General features: G+C 38.2%; 1 protein-coding gene across 1 annotated transcript in view; it reads right to left on the bottom strand.

The window, feature by feature from the left end:
* tmem8b (transmembrane protein 8B) overlaps positions 1 to 26,376 on the bottom strand; it is a 51,685-nt gene that overhangs the window by 5,761 nt on the left and 19,548 nt on the right. The window contains exons 7-11 of the mRNA XM_042488716.1: positions 17,088 to 17,184; positions 15,946 to 16,069; positions 11,475 to 11,617; positions 8,726 to 8,904; positions 6,371 to 6,517 (exon numbers count right to left, since the gene is read on the bottom strand). Of these exons, the coding sequence (XP_042344650.1) occupies positions 6,371 to 6,517; positions 8,726 to 8,904; positions 11,475 to 11,617; positions 15,946 to 16,069; positions 17,088 to 17,184 (690 nt within the window). The remainder of the gene's footprint in view (positions 1 to 6,370; positions 6,518 to 8,725; positions 8,905 to 11,474; positions 11,618 to 15,945; positions 16,070 to 17,087; positions 17,185 to 26,376) is intronic.

Raw genomic sequence — 26,376 nt, 5'->3', positions numbered from 1 at the left:
TTACATCCCCAGTAAATAACAAAATATTTCTGTGGTCAGGAAACAGCAGCTTTTGGAGAGAAAAATACTGTCAAAATTTTAATTTTCTCCCCACTTGTAAGAAAAAAATTGTGACAGAAGCTTTGCAGTTTTTTAGTAATGATTGACAGTTACCAAAACACCAGGAGGCAATTTTCACACACTGATAGTGAACATTTTATTTCTGCACCTGTGTCCTATTTTTTTTTTTTGTTTTTATTGTTTTGGGTTGTGAGAGTTCCTCTTTTTCTAACACAGCTGGCACATTCATGGAGGTCTAGTTTAGAACTGTGTTGCTGCAGAAAAAAAAATCTTGAATGTATCACAAAGTGGCAGGACTGTTGTAGTGTTTAGGGTGGAAGTCAGTACATGAAGAAAAATGAATACAGTGAAGGACTAATATAATTTGTCAGCATTTATTTGGTACAAGTCACTACAATATTGCTCTGTGAACCCTCACTTGAAAAGTGTGAACAGTTTGTTGTGTTTTAAGTTGTTATGTTAGTATGTTAAGAAGCCAGCTATGTAATTTGTAAAACTTTATTTATTAACAGATAGGACTGGAGATTTAATTTTTTTTCATTATTGTCAATAACGGTGTAAAAATCCATAAATGTGGTTGATATATTGATTCAATGATCAATGATCCGATATCACTGATGCAAAATGAATAAATAATTCCATGTAATTATTTTTAAGTTATGCCTTTATTTTGAAATTCCCATGGTTCATCTGTGTCAACATCAAACAGTGCCAGCGCCAGGCAGATAATGGCATACTGCCAAGAAAAAAGACAATGAGGATATTTTACTCCACTTATAAAAAAAAATCCGCAGTGTGGATTTCAGAGAATAGATGGATCAACACACAAAGCACATGCAAAGATATGCAAGTAAGGACATTACGAGATAAAATACTGAGGAAACACATAAAACCTGGCAGGGCATCTCACTCTGCTAACTTTTTGCTCTCGCTATAGCAATATTAGCTGCTCTGTTTCAACAGCGTGAGGCTGCCAGCTGAAATTCAACCATGCTGTTCTGTTGGTAGACATACAGTGATTTAAACCAATGTAGAGTAAGAAAAAGTATAAATAACACATCCACAAACAAGTCCACGAGCTACTAAGGTAATTTATGAAATTTTAGAGGGCTTGAGCTATTAATAGTGATCAGCAAAAAGCAAGCTTTTTCTATGAGCCTTGATGGTTATTAAACCTAATTTTATACTTGAGTTAAATGTTTTTATTTAGTCATACTCCATGTCCTAATTGGTTGCAATGGGAGCGAGCATCAGTGACTAAATCAGTTCAATTGTAATGTTTGCAATTGGGATTTCCTAACTGCAATAACAATAATAAGAAAGGAAGTACTTGTTTATCTTTTTAGTGGTTACGTCTCAAGTCTGGTGTCTCTAAGCGCACAGCTGATAGGTCTGTGGTTTGTTTACATGATGTAACAGAGTTCTACATTTAATGGATTAAGTGTGGGCAGAAAGTGTCTAATGTAATGGGATGCGGCCTTATAGTCGGATGCAGCATGATAGTCGGATTTATGCGAGTTAGTAGAGTAAATTTAAAATATGGCCAAAAGCAAATAAGAAAGGATTGGCAGCTTTGTCTGTAGCACCTTGTGTGAAATGGACATAGTGATACCGTATTATATCGATCGCAGACCCCTGATCTGAATTGAATCGAAATCATATTCTGGCAGACTTGTTCTGTTCTATCAGCATATAAAATGATTGTTGTCCAAAGGATTAACAAAATTTAATTTCCCAAAGAAACTAGTGATTTATACCCCTAATTGTCAACCAATACCATGACAGTGAATTGTTCCTTCCACTGATCAATTGAATTGATCCTGGTACTATAACCTAATAATGCAACATGATCTCATCTACATACGGTCAAGCTATCCTCCTGTGTCAGTTGTTGATATTTGGATGCCGCAACCAAAGCTAGGATGTCAAGAAAAGCACATGGTTAGGTTTAGGACACCAGGCTCCCAGGTGACAGTCCAGGGTTTGTTGGACCTAAACACCACCCCTCCCACCCACTCGTCCAGCTCTCTATATTGCATTGTTACCAGCAGCGTTTCAACCTAATGACGTATCATACTGCTGCACCATGTACTGTATGGTCACCTGGCTGATGGGCGTATCATAACAGCGCAAATGGTTCAGGCTTTGTATCATACCACCACAATGGGCGACTTTTGGCGTTGGTGTTTGACGTCAAAATCACTGACACATCAGCAATATTTGACGACTTTGGGATGAAAATGGGCTAAATAACGTAGTTTTTGTACGTAACAAGTATTGCCTGTGTATTCAAAGCCTCATTTGGCTTATTCCTCTGTGCAATAGACCCCCACTGGCCCCACAATTGAACTGGGTCACATGTTCCTTCTTAATCATGAACACACACACACACACACACACACACACAAGTTTATATATGCATATGAAAATAGTCCTTGAAAAATGCATTTTTTTTGTCCTGTTTAAGTAATACAAAACTAAAATGCAGTATTTTAGGATTAACATATTTAATGAACAATATATCTGAGCTCTATTGTTGAAGATATAAATCTTCTATAGGAACAAATGGGCTTGGGGCACTGAAGTAAAAAAGTACTGAGCGATGGTTTACTGAATTGAATTTGTAGGAAATTGTGCCAACATTTTCCTGTAATATCAACAGCCACTATAAGCTGGCTTTCACAAAGAGCAAATCTGTGTTTTTGAAAAAGGTAAAAGCCTGCCATTATGTAAACATGCCATCAATTTAATATATAAGTGGGGGAACAGCCAGAACATAAAGTAACTGTGTCTATTAAGTTTTGTAAAAGTGGAAATAAGTATTTCATATTGCTTGCACAGTAATTCACCATCTGAACTTCCTCAATATGAGTAAGAGCCACAATATAACAAAGAAACAAAACACTGACTATAGAGGCCCATGCTATAAATAATGCCACTTCAACTTTTTTTTGTCAAGCTCACAATTTGACATAAAGCCACAGGATATAAAGGAGATAAAGTGAGAAGGAAAAAAATCAATAAGCTGGGCTACACATGCTTTGGGAGAACTTATGCCTGTCCAGGATGCCTGAGGTCTGCATTCTTCTGTCTGAAAGGGAACGTGAGGAGAAATTGGGGATTTTTGAGCGGGCAAGGGATGACCTGTGCTGCAGGAGAACAGGACTAATTGGCACAAACCGAGGAGGAGAGGAGCAGCCTGGTGCAGCCCGAGGACTCTGCGCAGCAACAGTCATCAGTCATGCTGCAACACCGAATCATACAAAGGGAGGGGAAAACATGCATGTATACATGTATTCTATGCAGGCATGAATGCATGGGCGCTCGCAGGCAGGGCTTTTGCTGTAATGAATTATTATCTGTCAGAGTGATGGGGGAGCCTTTGGGAATTCTGTTAGGAAGTCTATTTTTATCTGCTACATATATTTTCACGCTTACAAATATACAGTAATAAAGACTAACACTGACTGTATGCATGTGTGGGCAGTGGATCACAACACGCCCAAGATTGGTGCTATAATATGCTGCGTTACAAGGGCCATACTGAATGCATAACATTTTTAATCATTTTAACATGTACATTCAATCTTGGCTTTTGGTAACAGTATGTGGTGAAGAGCATTAAAGCCCAACGGTCTACTTACGAGCTTTATGAGCGTTCAAACAAATCTCATGGTCATTCACAAAAATATAAGACCTTGGTGCTTCTACATCTCTTCAACATTTTAAATATAATAATTTATTCAAGTTGAAACCTTGTGTGTGTCTGCATTATTGCATGTGCTTTTACAGCTCTTTCCTCTGATTTCTGTGCAGCCTGCTGATCCACCTCTATGATTGGCTACCTCCAAACTATAATTGTATAGTTTCACACAACCCTTTGTCCTGTGTCTCATAAATCTGTTACATTATGCCTAATTATAACAATAATGTTGAAGTTGGCAGTTTTTGTCAAACTTTCAGAATTATTTATTTTAAAACACTAATTAATGCATCATCAAATTTAAAATGAATAATTTTAAGTAATCTCTTAATTCAAAAGATACAAATAATATTAAATATATTTCATTATTTCAAAGGATAATTCTTTGCCTTGGTCTGGACCTTTGAAGCCGCCAGCTTGATGTATTGGAGTTGACTGATTCCTCTAGCATTGTGACATGAAACAGCGTTTTCAAACACTGAATGAGTGCCGTGAAGGGACTTTGTTAGCCAATCAGCACCACAGGCAGGCCTAATGCTTTAGTCAAGCTTTCATCAAGCTGTTGTTATAACAAAAGTAGCAATGTGTAGACAAGATAGGTGATGCTATCGATGTCATTCTAAATGGACATGTCTTCTCAATACTGCCCCACATCATAGTTTGTTTTACTTTGCTCTGCTCCACCCTTAAAACCGCTGTAAAACACTGGAATATTGATGTGTTGGCATGGCTGCGAATCAGTGTGGACTTAAAATGAGGTTAGATGCAGATGCATACATTGGTTTCTAAAGATTGGTTAGATTGGATGCATGCAATATTGGACTGAAGATGGAGACAGAGTGCAACAAGTTGACTGCTGTTCTTTCTAAAATCAGGCAAAATGATTCTGGCTTTTTTTTTTTTTTGGTAATTTAGGTCACATTTTCGTAGTTGTCGCCATCATTCCTATCAGTATTATAACATTGCACCCACCAACTAATTACCTAAGCCTGGATAAGTGGACAGTTTACAGACGAACACACTGTTTCAACTTTGACCTAGCCACTTGCTGTAGCTGTTTCTTCTGTGCAACAGACATTTTAGGTGTGCTCACTTTCCAAGTTAAGCTGTTGAGATCATTTGGATACATTTTTTTGAATGTCTGAATGCTCATGTTTCAGGTCTTGTATCAGGATCACAGCAAGAACTGTGGTGAGAACAACTATCAGAAACTGCCAGAGGTCCAAAACTACACAGATGAGATCCAAGTTGTAATAAATCTTAATTATCCTTTAAATTGATCTATCAGATTCTGACCGGTGACCTTCAGCATGTTGAGATTCACAAATCACCTGAAGCAAAAACACCCTTGCCAAATGTTCTGCTGACATATTTGTGAGGACGTTTAGACCTTTGAAGGTCCGAAAGTCACATACACACACACACATACACACAGACACAGACACATACACACACTATCAGGTGCTCCCAGGTCCTTCACCCTCTGCTGCCGCTGCAGTCATGGACATAAACAAACAAACAAACAAACACAGAGATACACAAACAAACAAACATACACACACACATTGTCTCTCTCTAGTACACAAACACGCACAGCTCCACTTGCCAGTCCTGACATGTGCGATTTGATTAGTGACTGCGTACTGCAGCGCTCAGCAAAAATGAAAACTCTAGAGGACAGCAGATGTTCGTATAGTCTCCCTCCCTCCCACTACTCCTCCCCCTCTCCCCCTCCCCCCTCCCTCTGTCTCATTTATGGACACAGACCCACACACACACACACACACACATACACACAATTTCCCTGAGACTGCTTCATCTTGGTGTGCAGCCAGAGAGTGACCCAGGGAGAAGGTGCACCTGTTAGTGTTTACTGTTATCCGCCGCAATATGTCAACAACCGAAGAATTTAGCACCACGCCATCGCTGACTCTAACACACTGATCTTTTTATTATTAACTAAAAATTGAGGCATATTCGGTGCTCATGTATATCTCTCCGTCACAGCTCTACTTTTCAGTCATCTAATCCCTGTTTGCTTCAAGGTTTATCTCAATTTGTCGACCGCTAACAATGAGCTCGTAGGTGCTGTCAGGCTGCAACACATGACGGTGGACATATATTATGGTCCGCTCTCAGACGTCTGAATCACTGCCCACATCTAGCATTTTGTCCAGAAAATCAAACTTGCCTGGCATTGATCTTGTGAATTGCCACTTCTCCATTTAGAGACACAATCAAGCCAATCAGAGGCTTCTCTAAAGGTGGGGACTTCTGCTCCACATGGCCGTGTCGATGTGCCACTTAGCTTCAAAATGATCTCTATTAAATCATCTAATAGCCCACAGCTCCTACACTTTGTCATGACTTAATCCACTTGAACGCTGTGCCAGTAATGTAGTGTGCTCAACTTCCCATATCTAAAAACTCACAAGTTCTTTGAAGTGGAGGCAAAATGGCCATTCAGGCAGACCATCAGGACAGATGTGCCTACACTCACTGCTCTTTGCCCAACTACGGTTCCATTAAAATAGTCATTTCTCCTTTTAACAAGTCACTTGACTCTCTGTTAGGATAATATGGGTGGAACTACAGAGGGGCACCTACCTGTTTGATGATGGACTTTAGCCTGGCCATTGCGATGACTGTGACCCACACTGACATGAGCGACCCGAGGAAGTCACAGAACTGCAGGACATCATACTCCATGATGCAAAAGACCACAATACCCGGCTGGTCACATGCATGGTAGAACTGTGAGAGAGACGGAAGAAAGCGTGAGCAGTTTAACCAACAAGCAGATGTTTTTTTTAAAAAAAAACCCATCAAAAACTGATTCTATAAAGTTATTAATTATCCAATTCTCTTTTTTTTTTTGGTGATGCTGTGTCTTAATTTGAATACATCTGTTAGTGCACCTCCATGTGGTACATTGTGTACCAGTTAGTGCGTTACTTTCAACAGGGTAGTCTTATCTCAAGTCAAACACAGCTGTTGTGCACCAACCGGGAAAACGATCAAATTATTTGACTGCTTGTCTTCCTCTTTTAAATGACAAATTGCAACCAGACAGACCACTGCTGTTAACATTTGATCATGATTCTCGCCTGCTAAAATATCTGCTGACTTGTTTATTTGTTTACTGGAGCAACCAGTGCCACTGCAACTTCCTCTGCTGCCATTTTCGCAAGTTTGGTGGTATTTTGCCTTCCACTTCACTGCCAAGATGGCAGCAATTGAGGGTGAGAAGTGTCCAGAGTTCCACACTTAACTTTTTGACTGTTATGAGTACACCATCTGAATACTGATACTGCTCTGCACGTATGCACTCAGAAACGCAGGTGTAAGCACAGAAGAATGCAAACTGAGACACAGTATTTTCTCACCTGAGAACAGCTGACACACACACTATTGTTTGATGAGCTGAATGTTAAAATAGGTTATTTTAGTCACCACTGTCACATCCTGATTCCATTCTGACAACATCTGCGTTTATGTTTGTACATGCAATAATAGTTTCTTACAATTATAAATTTGTTGTTTCTGTATCAAATTGATAAAAATTGTTTTCAAATGTTATTCAACAAAAACTATGTGAATATTAGATATCTGGTTTGTGATTCATCTAGTCAGTGTCTTGAGAGAGCTGCATTTTTTAAGGTTCAAGTTGGACTGACTAAAGCCTATTATACTTGTCCTTTGCAAAGAAAACTTTTAGAATATTTCAAATCTTTCAGTGTTTGCAGCCATGTTTGCTAGCTTGCAGTCTTTTTTTTTCTTGCTGGCACCTTGCTTCCAAGAAGCAACCACTGGGGCTAAAAAATGAAACTAATAGTGATTGCCAAAAGATAGCAGTTCCTCTAATGGCCACTTGAGGCTGACTCCATCAAGCTGCCAGGAAGAGCCCCAGGCTCTGATGCAAATTTTACATAGTGGCCAAAAGTGGATTTACACCCTCAGGGTCGTCACATGATGTCTACTGCTTCAGAAGGACTTTTCCCCTTTGACTTACATTGGGAACGAAACATCTGTAAATCAGTGGATAATTTTTCTGAGCATCAAAACCCTGCGGAACGGCTCATTTCACTATCTAGATTTAAGCCATCCAGTCGGATTAAGTTTGGAAGTCTAAAAGAGCTGCAAGATTACATTTTTTAGACCACCAGTAAAGCTAGTGAAGCGCTAAACCAGAAATCAGATGCTCCACTGGCATAAGTTACCCGCTCGCACACTCCGCGGTGCTCAGCCACCGTAAGTCTCTGGTGCGCAAGCCTCATGGGTAGATCTGGGTATTTAATACCTGGAAAAAGAGCTATTTTTGCTTCATGCACCAATGAGCAGCTCTCATATGAATGAATGAGGCCCCGCCTCCATGGCTGTATCCAGACTTTCTTTAATACATCCATGAGCGAGTCAGTCCCCATAGACCCCCATGTTTAAAAGCTCAACTTTACAGCAGAAATAAAAATGTTAGCCTCGTACAAAAACGGTTTTGGTCTCCATATCTAATTTTAACATTTATGACAACTGTACAGTGGTTAATTAGTTTATAACATTATGTTTAAATTTGATCAATGTTTAAAGTTATGCATAATTAAGGTTGGGGCCACTTTGCAGGTTACTGCTACCAACTGTCTATCAGTAGAACATAAGGAAACCAGTAGCAGGAATGTATATTGTGTCACCCCTCTGCACGATAATGTTGATGTGCGGCTTTGTGGTCGTACACAATACAAATAAAGCATATTTTAACTTGCATTTATAGTAAAAGTATCAGCTGTGTTTATCACTTCTATCACTGACAGAACATTCTAGTTTATCTGCCGATGAAGCAGCATTGCAGCTTTCCAATTGTTTGTGCTTGTATCAGACCCAAATTTATTTAATAGGTCAACTCTGTTTTTAAATATTTTTTTTATAGAGGACAGAAAACCAAAACAATGTTTTTTGGCAGTCACTCACAGTGGAGAAGAACATGGTGAAGATGTAGACTGATGCCTCCAGCAGGTAGTGGCTTCGGATGGCGATGGCCACAGGCGGGACGAACATCAGGTTACTGAGACAGAGCAGCAGGGTGGAGAGGAGCTGGAAACTGTAGGAGTAGGCCTCCGAATTGTCTGTGCAGCCCCAGCCATCCCAGCCTAACACACACAAGCACACACAAGCGCGCGCGTACACACACACACACACACACACACACAAACACACAAAGTCAGTACTGCAATATTGTATCAACTGCACTACTAATAAAATGGAGCTCGAAGAGAGAAGAGAGCTTTTGTGCTTGCAGGCTCTTGAAGTTTGGAAAAAGTTGTAAAATACACAGTATGCAATTTTCCACCACCAGGGGTCAACCAATCACAATATTAACAAAAGACGTAATGTGGGATAATGGGAGTTAGTTAAAATAATTGCTGCCTTTGTCATTAAACAATCACCATTGCCAATGAAAATCTCACTGACATGACTAGATATCTTCTTTTGTAGTCACTTTGGTACATTTTGGTCCCCATAGTTTGGAGCGGAGTAAGCGCTTTTGACTTTCACGCTACTCTTTGGTACAAGCTGCTGCGTAGACGCAGGCAGCAACACAGGGGGGGCTCTGCATGGTAAGGCTCTGGGAAAACATTATGTTTTCTTCTCTGCTGAGAAGTGGTGAATTTACAGCTCACAAAAAGTTAATATGATACAGTCTCAGGTTCTTGTTTGATATCTAGTGTCAACGTAAAATGTTGCATAGTGCCAATCTGCCATTAACGCCATTAGCTTGTTTACATTATTACATGAATGCCGTTGTCATACTGAAGGTCCCGCTGAACCCCGCTCAAATTTTAAAAGCTTATATATATAAAAAACCTTGAACTGTTGTGTAATTATAAAAAAAAAGGGCAGGAACTTGTGACTAAAAAACTCAGTGTGTCACTGCACCCTGAAGAAGGCACAAACCGACACATGTTGGTGTATGTTTAATGTCTATAGCCCTATGACTTAAAGGACTTCTATGCTTTTCAGACCATCCTGAGTGCCAGGATCTGGATCTTATACACCACAGTTTTTTTGGTTACAAGTTCCTGCCCTTTTTTTGAAATATTCCCTTTCATGAGCACTGGTGGTTTGAGGGACACAAGAAGTGCTCCTGTTGTCTTCCTTTTGTTGACTAATTATATTGAACAGCCAAATCTGATCTGACTGGCACATTCTGAGCTGGGGAATAGCCCTTCTGTGGAAATCCAGCTTTTTTGGCTTCATGTGCCACTGAGCATATTTCAAAGGAATCAATGGGGCCTGCCTCAAAGGCTGTATCAAGGTCTCTTTATACATACAAGGGCAAAACTGGGTAAAGGGAAAATGATGTCATTGAAAGGAAAATGAAATGCACCATTTCCCTAAAATAAATAAAAGATTTCTCTGGGTTTTAACTTTGTTAGAAAAATAAGTACACACATCAGCAAAATATATAACATAGGTCCATTCATTTTAGACATTTTTCTGTGGAAACCTTTGAATCAGTTTCAGTCTTTCTAAACTGTAAATAAACTTTAGGAATGTCATCTTACATCTTTTGTCTGATGGATGAGACGGAAGTCTAGTGTGGATGAATCAGTTTGTTTCAAAAAGCTCTTCCCTTTAGATTTTACAGTATCTCTTAAAATGGATAAAATATTTATCTCTCGACAAGATGAATGCTTCATCAGCCCTTTCTTATAAACAGGCATTTCTCTGTGAAAAACAGTCAAGCACAACTTTGTGAAGTTGTTTATCCTGTAAACAAAGGAGCCGCCTGGTGTGAACTCCCTCTTAGCCCCTCCCTGCTTTGCCACATGAATTGGATCTTTATCAAGTGGTGGATTGGATAAGACAGTGTGAATTAAATATTCGTGAGCACTGTTGAACAGAGGGTTTGCAGTGTGAGACGGGCCAAGGGCAAGTGCTGAATGCAAAAGTGCCTGCCAGGAAGCAGTCACACATATGAAGTATGACAATGAATTTAACTGAAGAGAAAGCAGCTCTGATAAAAGAAGATCAAAGGCAGGATTTAAAAAAGCCTCAGAGGACATGCTTTGTTTAGCTTCATAAGCTCATCTTTTATTGAAAAGCTGTTCATAATTAAGAGTCTGTTTTATTGGCTTATATTAGGCGATTAATACCGGGCCGCTGTATGACTCACTGGACAGCGGCGCGTACAATTTAATCACTGTATTGCCCGTTCAACTCTGCAAAGAGACCTATGCCACCCCACCTTGCTCTCTCCCATTTTCTTGTCACTCTGCATGATGTATTTTTCAACAAATTCGTAATTCTTTGCCGCAGTGATGACCCAATTTCCTCACAGAAAGTTTTATCTTATCTTGTATGCAAAAAAAAAGCTTTTGACTGCTTAAAATCACTTCCAATTATGAATTAATGTTCAAGCTTTTAGCTAATTATTAATTACAGTTTAATAATTGAAGGCATTGTTGAGTATACATCATATTTGTACCATCATTTCTCCACTTCTATAAAACAACTTGCTTTCCTCTGCTTGTAACTGGCTTCCATAACTAGGTTCAGTCAATGAGCATGCAATTTGAAAATAAAGTGGATATTGAAATCAAATCAAAAGGTGACATAAATAGACATTGTGCACAAATTCAAATCAACAAACAACAAAGAAAAAATAACACATTGACAATACAATGCATGGCAATATATTTAATAAGTAAACTATTACCTGCTTTGCATTCACATGCAGCATAAAGGTAGTTGTTGGTACGCAGCAGCTTGCACTGTCCATACGTCCCACAGTCATTGATGCATGGAGTCAGGTATGAGCGCATATACACCTCGGCGGTGATATTGGTGCACGCCTCAAATCTGGAAAAGTCGCAGACAGGCAGAACTTAGAGCATGCAGAACATCACTGCAGTGCCTCTGTTAAATATAGGCACCTTTTTACCAGTGTGACAGCAAAAATGTGCTTCTGTGTCCCTTTAAAATGGATTTCAAGTGAAATACTCTACTCTCAAGATAAACCTTTTTTCATGCAGTTGTTTTTAAATGGCGGTGTCAGTATAATCTGGACTGAAACACCTCAACAAATGTGTCCATTTGTCTGTAAAGTGTGATGTTTTCTGTGTTTTGTCTTCTGGACAGCTACATGTAATTGTGAATTTGCCTTATATTTTATGTTCTTTGTGATACCTGCCTTAGGACTACAGAAGAAATTTAGCTGTTGTACTAATTTCGGCATATTTACAATGATGCGCTGATATGTATGCTGATATATCCCACTGACTTTGGTGATCCCCATAACCTTTTGTTTGTGGCACCGTGAGGTCCACATTTGTAGTTTTGTGTGAGATGTCTCAATAACTATTGGTTAGACTGCTATAAAATACAACTATCAGTCTATCATTTCTTCTCAGGATGAACTACAACTGTTCTGATGATCAGCTCACTTTTAATCTAGTATCATCATCAGGTCAAAATCCTCAAATTTGTCCAGTACTTTGTTTTATTGCTAAATATGCCAAAATGTATCAGTAGAATAGTTCAAACCTTCATGTATAATCTTTTACATACAAATCTAAATCAACATTTGAATGCTGCACAGCTTTTTTTGTTTTGTTTTGTTTGTTTTATTCTGTTTAAACTTGATATTTTTCTGCACATTTGCAGATAAAGATGAGGCTACACTAAAAGCAGTGGCTGAGTCGGATTGTTTCAAACCAGTGTGATCCAAACATTTCCAATGACTCCAGCGTGTTAGGTCAAAAACTCACAATTTTATTGAAAATGATAGATGTCATAATTTCCAAATTACTTTTTTTATTATTAAAAAAACAACCCTAACTTTTTTGATCCAATTAATTATTTTATTCAAACTGTGAATTTAGTTTGAGGAATTATTATTTATCTTTAGGGTGGTGACATCATTATATTTAATGACAGAGAATTAAGCTTTATTTGAAACCTCAATAGAAGCTTTTGAATGTAAAAAAAAAAAAAAAAACATTTTGGCATTTGGTACAGCCCTGCTTATCAAATGCACATCAGCTTCAGCTGTACTTCATGTTACTGCTACTTACCAAATGTTGCTAACATGCTAAATTAAGATTGTAAACATGGTGAACATTATATTTACATAAATATCAGTGTTGTCATTATGCGCATGTCAATTTGCTGACATTCACATTTCACCCAAAGCACCGCCAAATTAAAGTCTCTCACAGAGCCGCTCGAGAGTCTATAGACTCTCAGTCTTGTTGTTTAGTGTGCGCACTATGTCAGAGATCAAAAGGTCGTTTTAAGGGTTGTCAGATGTCAGACATCTTTACTCTGCCAGGCTTGTGCAATCTCCAGAAGCAATTACGAAAGCAATTTTCCACAAATTATGTCTGTGCTTTATAGACCAACGAGGAAGCCAGAGTTCTGCTGTGATAGTTTAACCTTCATTAAGTATCTCAATTAGGTACCTTACTTGGAATTTTTCACAATGTTCTCTACCTATAATGAGAAAGGAGTAAAGTTTTAATGTCGACATTTAATTTGTTTGTATTTCTATAGAACTATTTCAGACTAAAGATACATTATTAGTAATTTCACAGCCTGATGGAGGTTGTTGTTATGCAGTGAACTGTAGCGTACAAACTAACAACTACACATAAAGCTATACATAAATCATTAATCTCTGATACTACATCTGATAAGAGAAAAACCCTGTATATTTGTGCCTTCATTGCATCTTTTCTAATTGCTGTGTTATCCACCAGCCACAGAGAATGGAGCTCCAGGAGGTAACAAATATGTTTCCTTGCCTTCCCCCAGAACCCATTTTTTAATTGGCACAGCTGCTCACTTCTTAATCTTTAAGTTATATCACTCAACTTAATTGAAGCCTTGAAGAGCACCTTTCGTTCACGCTACCTCTTTTCTTCACTAACAAGATCTGATTAATTTAGCATGTGTAAATTTGCTGAAACCTAACACATAGCTACGTGAACGTTTTCCACATTTTCATACCTCAGCAATGCTCTCATGTGAGGATGAGACCATGTCCCGCACCATCTGTTATTATTTGTTATTCAAATTCAATTGGAACTCCCGAGTGGCCGGCAAAAAAATCTGCTTAATTTCATTCTGTTCACATTTTCGTGCCATTAAGGGTTTCGGCAAAACAGCTCAATCTGCTGAATAGCTAATACTTAGGAAATCATGAAAAACAGTGCATTGGACAACTTAGTGGAAACATTTCTCCCTCGCTCTCTTTGTGACATTTCTCACAAATGACTTTAAACAACCCTCGGTGAAAGAGTGTGCATCCATGTGTGCATTAATCTGTGAATGACGGTAGAGATAACAAGATATTTTTTTGTCAAGAAAAGATAAAAGGTGTGCCCTTTATAAAAAAACATGTGTAAGTGAAATGCATTATGGTCTGCTTAGCATACTAAAGCTGGAAAAATTATTATTTTTGCCTCTTTTACACTGAGCTTTTAGCTGTATGAATGGTGAACATTGGCACAAAATGACAAAGAAAGAAGCTCTTGTGTTTAAATGTCCAAATATGCAAATGTGGAAAAATGAAAAAATCTGCTTTTTAAACCTCAAAACAAAACATCCAGTTCATGTCATATGCTAGGTGTGGACCAGAGGCACATTTATGAAGCCAATCCTAAATTAATCTGCTCGGTGACAGATGGGAGAGGATGTGGCTGAATGAGGGAGGCAGCACCGTTTAAACAGTGAGCATGGTGTCTTCATTAGAGCACTGAATTATTCATTTTGGTAAACAAACTAGTGATTGTTATACAATGATGTTTTTTAAGAAAAACTGAATGTCCTATTTTGCAATTGTCTTCCTGTAATTGACAGCAAATGTTGTCTCACAGGTTGCTTTGGGGCTCTGGGAGTAAGTCAAAGAATTGATTATGAGTCTGTCAAAAATTTATGAGCAACAGTCATTCAACTGGTTTCAGTGAATTCTGCTTGAAAATATTTTGGAGACTTTCTGGGTTGTGTTTTGTTTCCATTTTAAAGGTCTAAAGGAAATAGTTCTGCACTTTGGGAAATACACTTATTTACTATGTTGCTAAGAGTTACGCAAGAAGATAGATAGCACTCTAAACGGGAAGCTACTGCTTGCAGTTGGCTAACTTAACTTAAAATAAAGACTGAGAAATAGTTGGCTCTGTCCAAAGGTAACAAAATCCACCTTCTGGCATCTTTAAAGCTGAATAATTAACCAATATATGTTATTTGTTTAATCTGTATGGGGGTAATGGGTTAGTGTCTTTATGACACACACCAGGCTTTCAAATAAGTCCAATCTAAATCCTGCAGCAATACTTGATGCTGAGAGCAAATGGGGTAGAATACAGAGTGGTAAAGTCTACGTAGGATGGAAGAAAGGGGGGAGAGGTGGTGAGTCAAACAAAACCGTACTTTCATCCTGGAGACTGCTGTTTGTTCTTCGTCAAACAAGAGTCACTGTCATTTTAACGTTTCATTATGTAATTCACATAATGTCGACTGATGTCATTAAAATGATGTGTTTAATTCACATTACGTTACTTAACATAAGAAACATATTTATTTCAACCCAAAACATGATCTTTTTGAAGTAATGAGTCCTAAACCTGACTGAGACTATCAGAGACAACAGTAACAACATGTTTCAGCTAGAAACACTAAAACTGTGAGCATCACGTCACTACCAAATGCAGAAGCGCATGACAAAGCAAAGGTATTCTACGAATTGAAAATGGGTTGCCTTTTTATGCTTTGGCTTTTGTGAGGACTGAATGAACTAGATATAGTTTGGTTATAGTTTTCTTACAGCACCTCTGTAAGATATATCTCAGGCTATCTCTTGCATTTTTATAGAGCCACGCTAGCTGTTTCTCCATTCATGCTTAATGCTGAACTGAGTTGGCTGAGTGCTGGATATATCCTTATATTTAGTTTAGCCATGAGAATGGAATCTTATTTGAAGATCTCATCTAGAGAGTGAATATGCATATTTTACTGAGGTGTCAAACATTTGCTTTAAAGACAAGATTGGTTTTTTTTCATTAATATAGTTAATAATAATAGTAACACTTTTTTTTCATAATATAGTTGATTCCTGTTATCTAGTGAGCAGAGTGTAAGCATAAAGGATATACAAATATTTATGTATATGGCACCATTGCCCGTCTTACCCATGTTCAGTGGCACATAGAGAGCGCAGACTGAGATACCAGGTGCCTGTTTGCGGGTAGGGAATCCTCAGTTTGGTGATGTTAGCAGAGGCATTCAAAGAGAGGAAAAACCCTGCAACCGATTCTGCAACAGAGGAAAACAATGATGGAACAATGACCTGTAAACCAAGCTTTACACAGGAAAAAACAGCATTTGCGTTTGGATCATCTGAATAATATTTACATTCGTTCACTTCTGAAATTTTGCAGGTAAAACATTTGAAAGTGGTGAAATAGTGCTATCGAAATAATGGGAGAAGCTGAAATAGCAGTTGGAACAGAGTGCTGAATGAAGCTGAAGTTTAGTTTAAGTGTAAGCTGTAAGGTTAAGTTGAAGTAGCAATTAACAGTGCTGAAAGGAGTTAAAAATTCACTTGATATGTCAGCCGTGTGTAGGTGATAAATTGAGCTTGAAGTGTCAGTTTTAGTGGATTTTCTGATAGAAATTAGCACCAGTTAAAGTGATAAACTGAAAGGTGGTGTCATCTGAAATGTTAGTTTTAGTTTGAGCAAAAATGTTGCAGTAAATTGTGTGTGATACATCAAAGTTTTTAAGGGTTGGAAGTGTTTTTATAAATGTGTTATCATGCATGATAACATCGGGACATCAGCAGCAGCGGCAGATATTGGCTTTTAAAATGAAATATCGGAAATATCACAAACCTTTCTTTTTTTGACAAAGTGAACATGTACAAAAATCAACCATAACTTCAAATATTATTTTAAATTTTAAACACAATGAATGAATTACATACTTTGAAAAGCATTGTTTTTTATGTGTCCATCTGCTTGTGGGCCATCAAGATAAGCGTATGAATAATATGATGTTAATTCCATTACAGAAGAGACCTGATGATCACTTAAATTTGGTAGGGAAAAAAAGTGTATATATCAATACTGATATCAGTTATCGGCCAAATGAGTAGTTATAAACTGGCATGTCGCATATCGGCAAAAAATCCAGTATCGTTCATCCCTATTTTTTATTGTTCAAAGGTGAAGAGTCTTACACTTATACAGAAAAAGCAACAGTTACTTTCAGTATTCTTATGTAACAATAAACATTTTATTTAAATGGAGGTTATTTTGTCAATGTTAAATACCTGATTCACATTTCAGTGATGAGTTTTCCCGTAAGAAGAGCGGCATCCCGTGGTTCAGGCAGCCAAACACTGTGACATTCGCTCCTCTCAGCGTCGACTGCAGGAGGAAACACAAGCAAATGTCACCCATCCATCCAGCCATCAACCATCTGCTGCCATCACGCTGGTGAGCTAACACTGTCCATGATTACCTCAGGTCTCATTTCAGTCGCGAGATAGTAAACTTTAAAACTAACAAATCAAGTGAAACTGCTCTCCCCCTGTCTGCCCGAGGCACCTAAATGAAGATGTTGGCAGTTTATCTCCTTAAAGCATCAATTATACATTAACACGCTCAGGCATTAAAAAAAATCCTGGAGAATTATTCAAGCGATGGGAGCTGCATATGCTTAAACAAATTGGCTTATTCTACAGAGAGGTGAAAGGAGACCAGTACAGTCCAATTTGGTGTATCAGTAAAAGGACAACGGGAAATAGCAGCAATATATTAATGCATGTGTTCATAAAGTATCAGTGTGCACCCATGTGTTTCTAAATTCCTTCAAATATATTCAGTATCTCTGTTTTTGGGAGTGAAGAGCGTTGAAATGTTTTACAACTACTGCAAAAAAGTGTCCAACTAAGTTACAGTACCTGGAGCTGCTGATCAAAAATAGTAAAAATGTTTTTTTTTTTCAGATAAAAAAAACTTTGCAAGATACAGCACTTTATATTCATTTGCTTTGTGTCCAGAGGGAAATGCGCTTGGTGGTAGGGATAACTTTAGGCAATTATTTCTTGAATAAATAAGATTTCTATCACCCCCCCCCCCCCCCCCAAGCACAAAATGAGCATAATGTATATGCAGGGAGTTGGCAAAGTTGTTGATTAATGCAATGACTCAACAAACACTTTGCCAGGTGCTGAGGTTTCAGGCTTCCTAAACTCACCATCTGGCCTGTACTCTCTTGGTAGTAAGACTCAATCACGCCCACTGGCATTTCAAGATAGTCCCTCCCTCCTCCTCCCCTCTTCCATCCCGACTCTGCCCTACAGTTTGAAGATGAAGGACTGAATGAGAAACACTCGTGGATGGATTATCAGACGGACCAAACTGAGCTCAGGGGCTGCAGAGGGATCAGGAGGCCCCAAAAGCCAGACTCTTGATATGAATTTCAGAGTTTCTGGTTGGTAAGCTCAGTCGAAAACAGGGACGTAATTTAATGAGGGGACACAGAGGACATGTTCCCTGTACTTTTTTAAGAAAACAGCATTGGACCCCTACACTTTTTACACACTAAGTCATCAAAGAAGAGTTAGTGCCTTCAAACTGAAAAAACCCTCCCAGAAATGTATTTGCCAATGAATGAAGATGATGTGTGGTAATTGTTCACATTTGAACCAATACCTGTACCTCAGATTCGGTACTGGTACCCACTGGTACCCACTGGTACCCACTGGTACCCACTGGTACCCACTGGTACCCACTGGTACCCACTGGTACCCACTGGTACCTTTTTCGGTACATTACTCTCTCTATAATAACAAAGCTGCAGTCACCAAGTGATTCTGCTCCTCTTTTCTTTTCTAGTCAATCTGCTAAAAATAAGAAATAGACTGCTTTCGCATTGCCAAAAGACTGGGGCTGTGTACATGGCTCTGCAGCACACAAGTATGCCCTTCTGTACTGTGGTGTGTGTGTGTGTGTGTGTGTGTGTGTGTGTGTGTGTGTGGTTGTTGTTGTTGTCAGTTCCAGGATTTAAGGACTTATTCCTGCACCATTCAATAATGACAGATTTATTCTCTATAAATACAATATTTATTTTCTATATCTATTTTTTATTTTTCCACACAATATAGTGACACAGTGCATAGCCCACACATGATCTGTGCCACGCAGTCCAATGCCCAAAAATCTGTCAATGCAAACAGCAAAGACCAGGAAGTCACAACACCAGTACTGTTATAGGAGTTTTTAAAGACAGCCCTATTAAGCCTGTATGACTGAGAAGACACAGTACATAATGAAACAGGAGGAAACAAGGTCCCTTAAAGTTGTTGCCCCTCCCCATGGCCCAGATAAAATGACACCTTATTGGAAAAAACAGCAAAAGGAAAGGCATTTTCTTATGTTGTGGTTCAAAACATCTTGTTACTTGTTCTTTCTGGCAAACGGAAAATCTAAAAATTGACATTACTGCGGCATGGGGAGGCATGCAGGAAGAATCCAGCCAAAAATAGCCTTACGCAATTAAAATTGAAGAAATAAGAATAAATAAAATGCCCTTTCCTACTCTGACTGTTATGCTAGTTTAATAAAATTATGCTATATTATTCCACTGATAAAATTTACATGATCAGTATATCCTGGAAACATTTTTATCTCAATCGAAGGTGAAAATGCCCCAAAATGAGAATACAAAACAACCCTATTTTGAGCCAGAAAATAACACACCTCAAAATATAGTTCTTGTAGTCTTCCATATATTTTGCACTTTTACCTGTATTAAATTCAAGAGTTTGTTCTTTAAATGGCATTCAACCTATTTTGTATGACATAATTTCTTTTATTATCGTCTTATCTGTTTATGCATATGGTTATTTCTTTTACTATTAACTTTAATCTGCTTATAGGTGGCAGGGGAGGAAATAAATGAGTTTCTAACATCTTATTCTATTCTGAAAACCTTTTTATCTAGGAGGCACTTCATGCTTAAGCTTGAAAAGTGCTATATAAATAAAGATCATTATTATTATTATTATTATTATTGAACCCTTTTGGTTACACTCGTAGTCGCAGTCTCTTCTGATAGGAATTTCTTTGGAAAATACTAAAAACTAAGACTGTGTCTAAGAGAGTTTTAAATGATCCCACCTCCTGTTGTTCGCCACCACCTTGCTGCAAAAGGAAACATCAAATTAAGATGCTCTCAAGATACAGATGATTATTTTGTGATATGTTTGATCTTTCTCCAATCTATCATCTGAACCACTCGTGTGCTGTCGACACCCGGAAATGCCTTTGTTTTCGACTCCACTCTGCCAGTCTGTGTGAAGTTCAAATTAAGATTTTACTGATAACTTTGGAGGCTCGATCCGTCTTCCAGCTCCATCTCATATGATGTCCCCTCGAGCTGAATGCTGACCCTGCACCCTGCATCTGTGCTGTCCGGTAACCAAAGATTCGAAAAGGATTTCACTCGCTTCTTAAAATACCATTCTGTTGTCAGGGCATTGCTGGTAATTTATGTTCAGCTCAGTTTTTGTTTTTTTTTTTCCTGTGTGGCCCATTTTAAATTCATGCCTGGAATTTTGATGTTAATTTTGTTTGGGGTTTTATTTATTGCTGTTACTTGTAAAGCACTTTGTAACATTGTTGTGAACATTGCTACATTAATCGCGTTTAATATTGTGATTTATATGCCTGATCCATTATGCAGCTGTTAGTTAGGGATTGTGGAATGTGAATTGCAGAGGCATAATTCAATCAGGAGCACCATCTTCCAGCAATGCAATGCTCAAGGTTACTGACTAAAGCAAACTACTATATAAAAACAAAACCTCAGAGTAAACACACCTTAAAAACAATTACCTCAACAGCACAGATTTCTGACTTCGACTCTCATAAAAATGCTTTCGGTGAATGCCAGTTCATCTCTGTTGTGTACTCATGTGGCTTTTTGCTTTGCTAAATTTCCCAGGAGTTACGTTTGTGACATGCCAGCCAAGACACAATGCCAACTGATGCGGGAACATGGATGAGGCTGGCATGTGTACTATACGCTGCACATTCCAGTACCCAAATTAATTAAAATAAACTCCAAGATGACTTTTAATTTTGCTCAGTAAAATATTAAACTGCCTTCTGTTTTGACTCATATTTCATATTCTGATTAAAAAAAGGTTTTGCAAGCATCTCCTCCTCTAGTGTTTTATATTTCATCATTTATTTATTTATTTTCTATTTCATGACCCTCCCAGGAGCTAAAAATATTCCTCTCTCCTTTGACCATAAGTAACAATATTTAATGGTTTCTGGCAATGATAGATGGTGTGAGTTTGGACATTTTTAAAGAAAACATTTATTTATCTTTTACCACATTTCCACATCTCTTGTATGATTATGAGTGTTGGGCAGTAATGCATTACTGGTAACATGCTACAGTGACAATAATTCTTTTCCCAGTAAGGATTAGTGTAATGAATCGCTCGGAAAAAAAAATCAGTAATAATATTACAGTTACCACAAAAACAAATTACACGTTACAAACTCATTTTTGTTGTCACCCCCTACTGATTCCAACAATTAATGCCTGGATTCATTTTAGTAACCATTCTGCTGCATGTACATCACAAAACAGCCGGAAAGAACGTTTACATCCAGCAACTGGATATATTCTTTTTGCTTAGATTTTGTGTGGTGAAAAAATGACGTGAGCATTGCTTTTCCAGGTAACTTTACTAAGACCTTATTCCACTACAAAAATCAACAAACCTTCTGTAAAACCAACCACTACCGTCAGCACAACAGCATGAAGCTCGTGGAAATACACACCACCAAAGGTGAGCCCTCCTCTGCCGCAGAGTATGGCTGTAATCCTAAAATGGCTAAATAACCAAAACTGAATTCCAATCATGGATGAATGCAAAATACAAGCCACAAAGAACTGATGTTGCCTATCTCCACCACTACTACATCCTCCGCAACTGACAAAAAAGTAATAGAATTAGGTAACTTTTCAAAAGTGTAATAAGTAAGGAATAATAAATTACACTTTTTAAAATTAATTATAAATGTGCAATTGTGTCACAACTTTATTAGCTGGTAATATGTGTGGAAATAAAAAGGGACATAAACACATATAAAAATGAATATTTTAATAAATGTAGAGATAAATAAATAATAATAATAATTTTTTATTATTATCATTATTACTATCATTATCATTATTCTTGTTGTTTTCAACAAGTGCCTCATGTTTGTGCCAGCACCTCAGATGATGTGTGTATTACTGTGAAGAAAACAAACAAAACATTAACATATAAAAGCTAACAAGGCATACATTGATAGTCTCAGGGACTAATGCTCGTTACAGCTTATAGTGTCTTTCTCTGCAAACAGTAAGCCCCACCTGAAGAAAACTTTGAAAAATGGATCTAAAGCGATTAAAGTGATCCACCGCCAGTTGCGGTATCAGTGGAAATAAAAGCCATATGCATTCCTTTCACACTCTTTCACAGAGAGTGATGCAAGGCAGACAAGCAGCTCCAGCTATTGTCTCCTAAAGCCCCTGCAAATCTGCCAGAGTCCCCCACTGGCAGCAGCTGACTGGATTCTGCGCCTGTGACAAGCGAGTGACAGATCATCGCCAAGGGGGGAGAAATCTGTCCATAGAAAAATATAGCATGACAGTCTCTCTGAAGAATACATCTCGCGGCTCATACAGCAACTGCAACCAGGTTTCATCACAGCATACTGTCTCTGTGACATCCGCAGAATCCACCCAGTTAAAATCAACCGATTATACACACTGGGGCTTTGGGGTAGTGGGTTGGAGGGGTCAGGGTATATCCCAGGATGCATGAAGCAGGAAAAAGAAGGATGCTATTAAAGGGCAAACACACAGACATTCAAACAAAGGAAAACCTTCCGTTTACACCAGGATGATCTCACTGTGAGGTGACAGTAGTCACTAAGCCACCAAGCAATCAATCAATAAACCCTTGGATTCATTACAGTCAATTATTTCCTTTCCGTTAAAGTCAACTATTTGTGTTTCTCTCTGACATTTTGGGAAATAAGGCTGTTTGCTTTCTTACCGGGGGTTAGATGAGAAGATCGATTATCAATTTCATCTCTGTGTGTTCACTGGAGATGAAAGATGTGTTTAGCCTAGCTTATCACAAAGTCTGGAAGCTTGGAGAGACGGCATAGAGGCTGCATGATAACAACCTGAAACCTGACACTTTTTACAAGACTGGCTGCAACATTTGATCTTTTGTATTATCAAATAATCTGACATTGTTTTCTTAATTTATCGATGAATTGTTTTGTCTATAAAATCTCAATCAGCATAGTTTCATAGAAAAATGATGAAAACCGGCAAAAATCCATATTTAAGAAGGTGAATCCAGTAATTTTCTGCCTACTATAAATCCCTTATTGAAACTTTTATCTGTTCAAAAAACATATATATACTATACATATAGAGGCAATTAAGTTCCCCCTTGACAGTAAAACAATAAGGTGGATGCTTTGATTTTGGAGAAAGATTGCTTGTAATTGATCTCAACATGCAAACAAATACATCTCTTCCATCAGTGCTCTTTCAGGAGCTCCGGTAATATCTCGGATGCTTTTTAAGTTCATTACTATCAGGGTGTAACTTCTTTCCATGGAAGGACTATGAGAACTAATACTATTCACTGAATTTGACAAAAGTGTATTGGATTGGAATCGCAGACTCCCTCTCTAAATGAAGTAAAACTAGTTGCTTAATTAATTAATTTCCTGTAGATCAATTAATCAATTAATTGACGGATCCTTTCAGCTCTGTTTGTTTGCTGTATACTGATGTGTGTTCAGAGCAATTAGATTATGTATTGAGAGTTTTCGAGTGACTAATAGCTGAATCAGCTGCAGTGGAAGCTCTGCATGCAGCTATGTGAAGTTGTTGTTTTACACTGCCTTTTCAACCTAACCTTAACCCGAATAAAACTCTGGTGATTTGTGGTTAATTTGGGGTGAGCATGAATATAGATCGTTTTCAAATCAAGAAACAGCATACAAAACAATCTCATCACAAGGTCCTTTCAGTAGCAGTTTTGGAGCTTTTGAATGTATCCACACTATTTTCTACACAGTCACAGTCTTAATTAATAAGCAACAATGTACAGAAAAAAAAATGTAATTAAAGGAACAGAAAAATATGGAGATTTTTATATTAGTATATCCCAAAATAAAAAATACACAATTTCCTCTGACCTGTAGTGCTAGTGAGAGTTGCTGAGTGTTGGTGATATCTGTCATAGAGATGTCTGTCTTCTCAAGAATATAATGGAACTAGATGGCACTCGGCCAGTGATGCAAGAAAAAGTTTAAAAAAATGACTTCACTCAAGATAATCCACAGACCTTGTTGTGAGCTGTTTCATGTTGGAACTATTTTCCTTCTACCAATCCATAGTGCTAACTGTATCACTGTGCAGAAGGTAGCATGCATCTACTCATGGACAAGAGGCTCATGCTGAAGATGCAAATTTTAGTGGCGATCCCCTCGACTGAGCTGTAGTGTAAGCTAGCGCAGTGGTGCTAGGTGAACTAGCAGTATGCACGCTTCCCTTTGTGTGGTGATACAGTCAGTGGTGTAGTTTGGTAGAAAGAAAATAGTTTCTACATGAAACTGCTCACAACAAGGTCTATGGATTATTTTAATGACCAGGTCATGATTTCTGGAAAGAAACATTACTGTTAAGTTTTCCAAAAGTAACTGTTGGTGCTTTGAGCACTACAAGCCAAGTGCCATCTAGTTCCATTACATTAGAGAGAAGGCAGACATCCCTGCGACAGATATCTTCAACAATCTGAGACTCATACCAGAATAATCTGAACAGCACTAAAGGGAAAAATATGAGTTTTTGATTTGGGGGCTAATTGTCTCCGTCTTAACATCTGAGATTCCATGACAACAGGGTAGCTCCACCTGGCAAGGAAGATCACGTGATAAGATCAAAAGCCCCAGAGCAGCTACTGAATGCACCTTGTGGTGAGATTATGTTGTTCATTTTGCAATTGTTGTAAAGGCGTACTTTTCCTCCCTTTTCTGAAAGTCAGCTGTTTCCTCCTGCTCCTGCCTTTTGTGCTAATCTACAGGTGCAGCAGGCTAAAAATATCCTTGACCAATATCTCCTCTGAATGCAGAGAGATGAAACTGATATCAATCTAACTCCCAGCAAGACAGCAAAAAAAGCATATTTCCCTAAATGTCAGGATATTCCTTTGAACTGAGCAATCAAAAGATATTTGCTGGGGTTTTATGCTTCATCCTCGAGTAACGTCAACACTGGCTGGCTTGCTTTCTATTAGGAGTAAAATGTTCAAAAGTCCATCTGCCAGCCTGCAGCTCTCCAGTTTCTGGCTCCCTGTAGACCTCTAGAGCCACTGCAGGTGCATTCCTAATGCCATTACTATCTGAAGGACAGCTTAACAAAGACATGTCAAATCCTGCTTGGCTGATATTTGCATTTTGTTCGCTCTCAATTAGAGACATATGTCACAAGCCCAAACACTGGCGCGTGTTTCATTGTGAACCTTTTCAGCTCCCACAGCAAAGTCTATGACTATACAAGCATCCATATTTAGCAGCCTAGCTCAGCCAGACATGTTTCTCTGTTTCCCCATGCCAACTGTTGCATATTTATTTAACTGATTAATTTGATCCTTTGCAATAGTGAAGCACACAGCACATTAACCATGAGGGAGGCAACGAAGCCCTGTCTAACATCTTGAACCAAAATGACTCCTTTAAGGGTTAAGGGTTCCTCTAAGAAACATTTTCTGACTGATATACCAGGAGTACAGAAGTTATACAATATATATTTAACACACCTGTATATGCCAATAAATACCTCAAGCATTGTCAAGATGCCAAATAAATAAAGAGCTCCAAACATAAGCAAATGAATATATGTCACCATAAGTTATCCTTGCACTTACAGGCAAGTCTGAATGTATTGTTTTGTGTTGTTTTGGGTGAAAGCATAAATAAAAAGACTAACCAGCTTTTTTTTGACTATGCAATGAAACAAAGATACAGGTACTAAAATCGCTGCCATGCAGCTGTATGCCTCCATGAACCAGTCAAATTGCATTTACAGATTAGATCCTTGTCTGTCCAGACTCATAAGTAGGCATGACATTTGACAATGCCTTAAATACATATTCTAAACAGTGAATACTTCACACGCATCTTTAACCCGGCAGCAAAAAAGATCCAAACAATCAGCACAGTTTCAAGATGGACATCCAACATCAGTGTCAGCAATTCAGTATCTGACCAAGTGTCTTCTCTTCTTTTGAATAAGGGCCTGAAAAGTGTTTTTGCAGAGCATTATGATGTCACGTTGAAGCTGACCTTTGACCTATCGGATATAAACTGTCATCCCTTCATCATTATATCCACTAAGACATTTGTGTGAAATGCTTCCAAAGTTATCAAGTATTTTCTTGAGTTACAGCCAAAAACACATTTTTCGAGGTCACAGTGACCTTGAGCTTTTGGTGTTCTTGAAATGTCATATTCACAGGAATC

This window comes from Plectropomus leopardus, chromosome 6 (assembly GCF_008729295.1).
Source record: "Plectropomus leopardus isolate mb chromosome 6, YSFRI_Pleo_2.0, whole genome shotgun sequence".
NCBI lineage: Eukaryota > Metazoa > Chordata > Actinopteri > Perciformes > Serranidae > Plectropomus > Plectropomus leopardus.
This window is presented reverse-complemented; position numbering and strand designations above follow the sequence as displayed.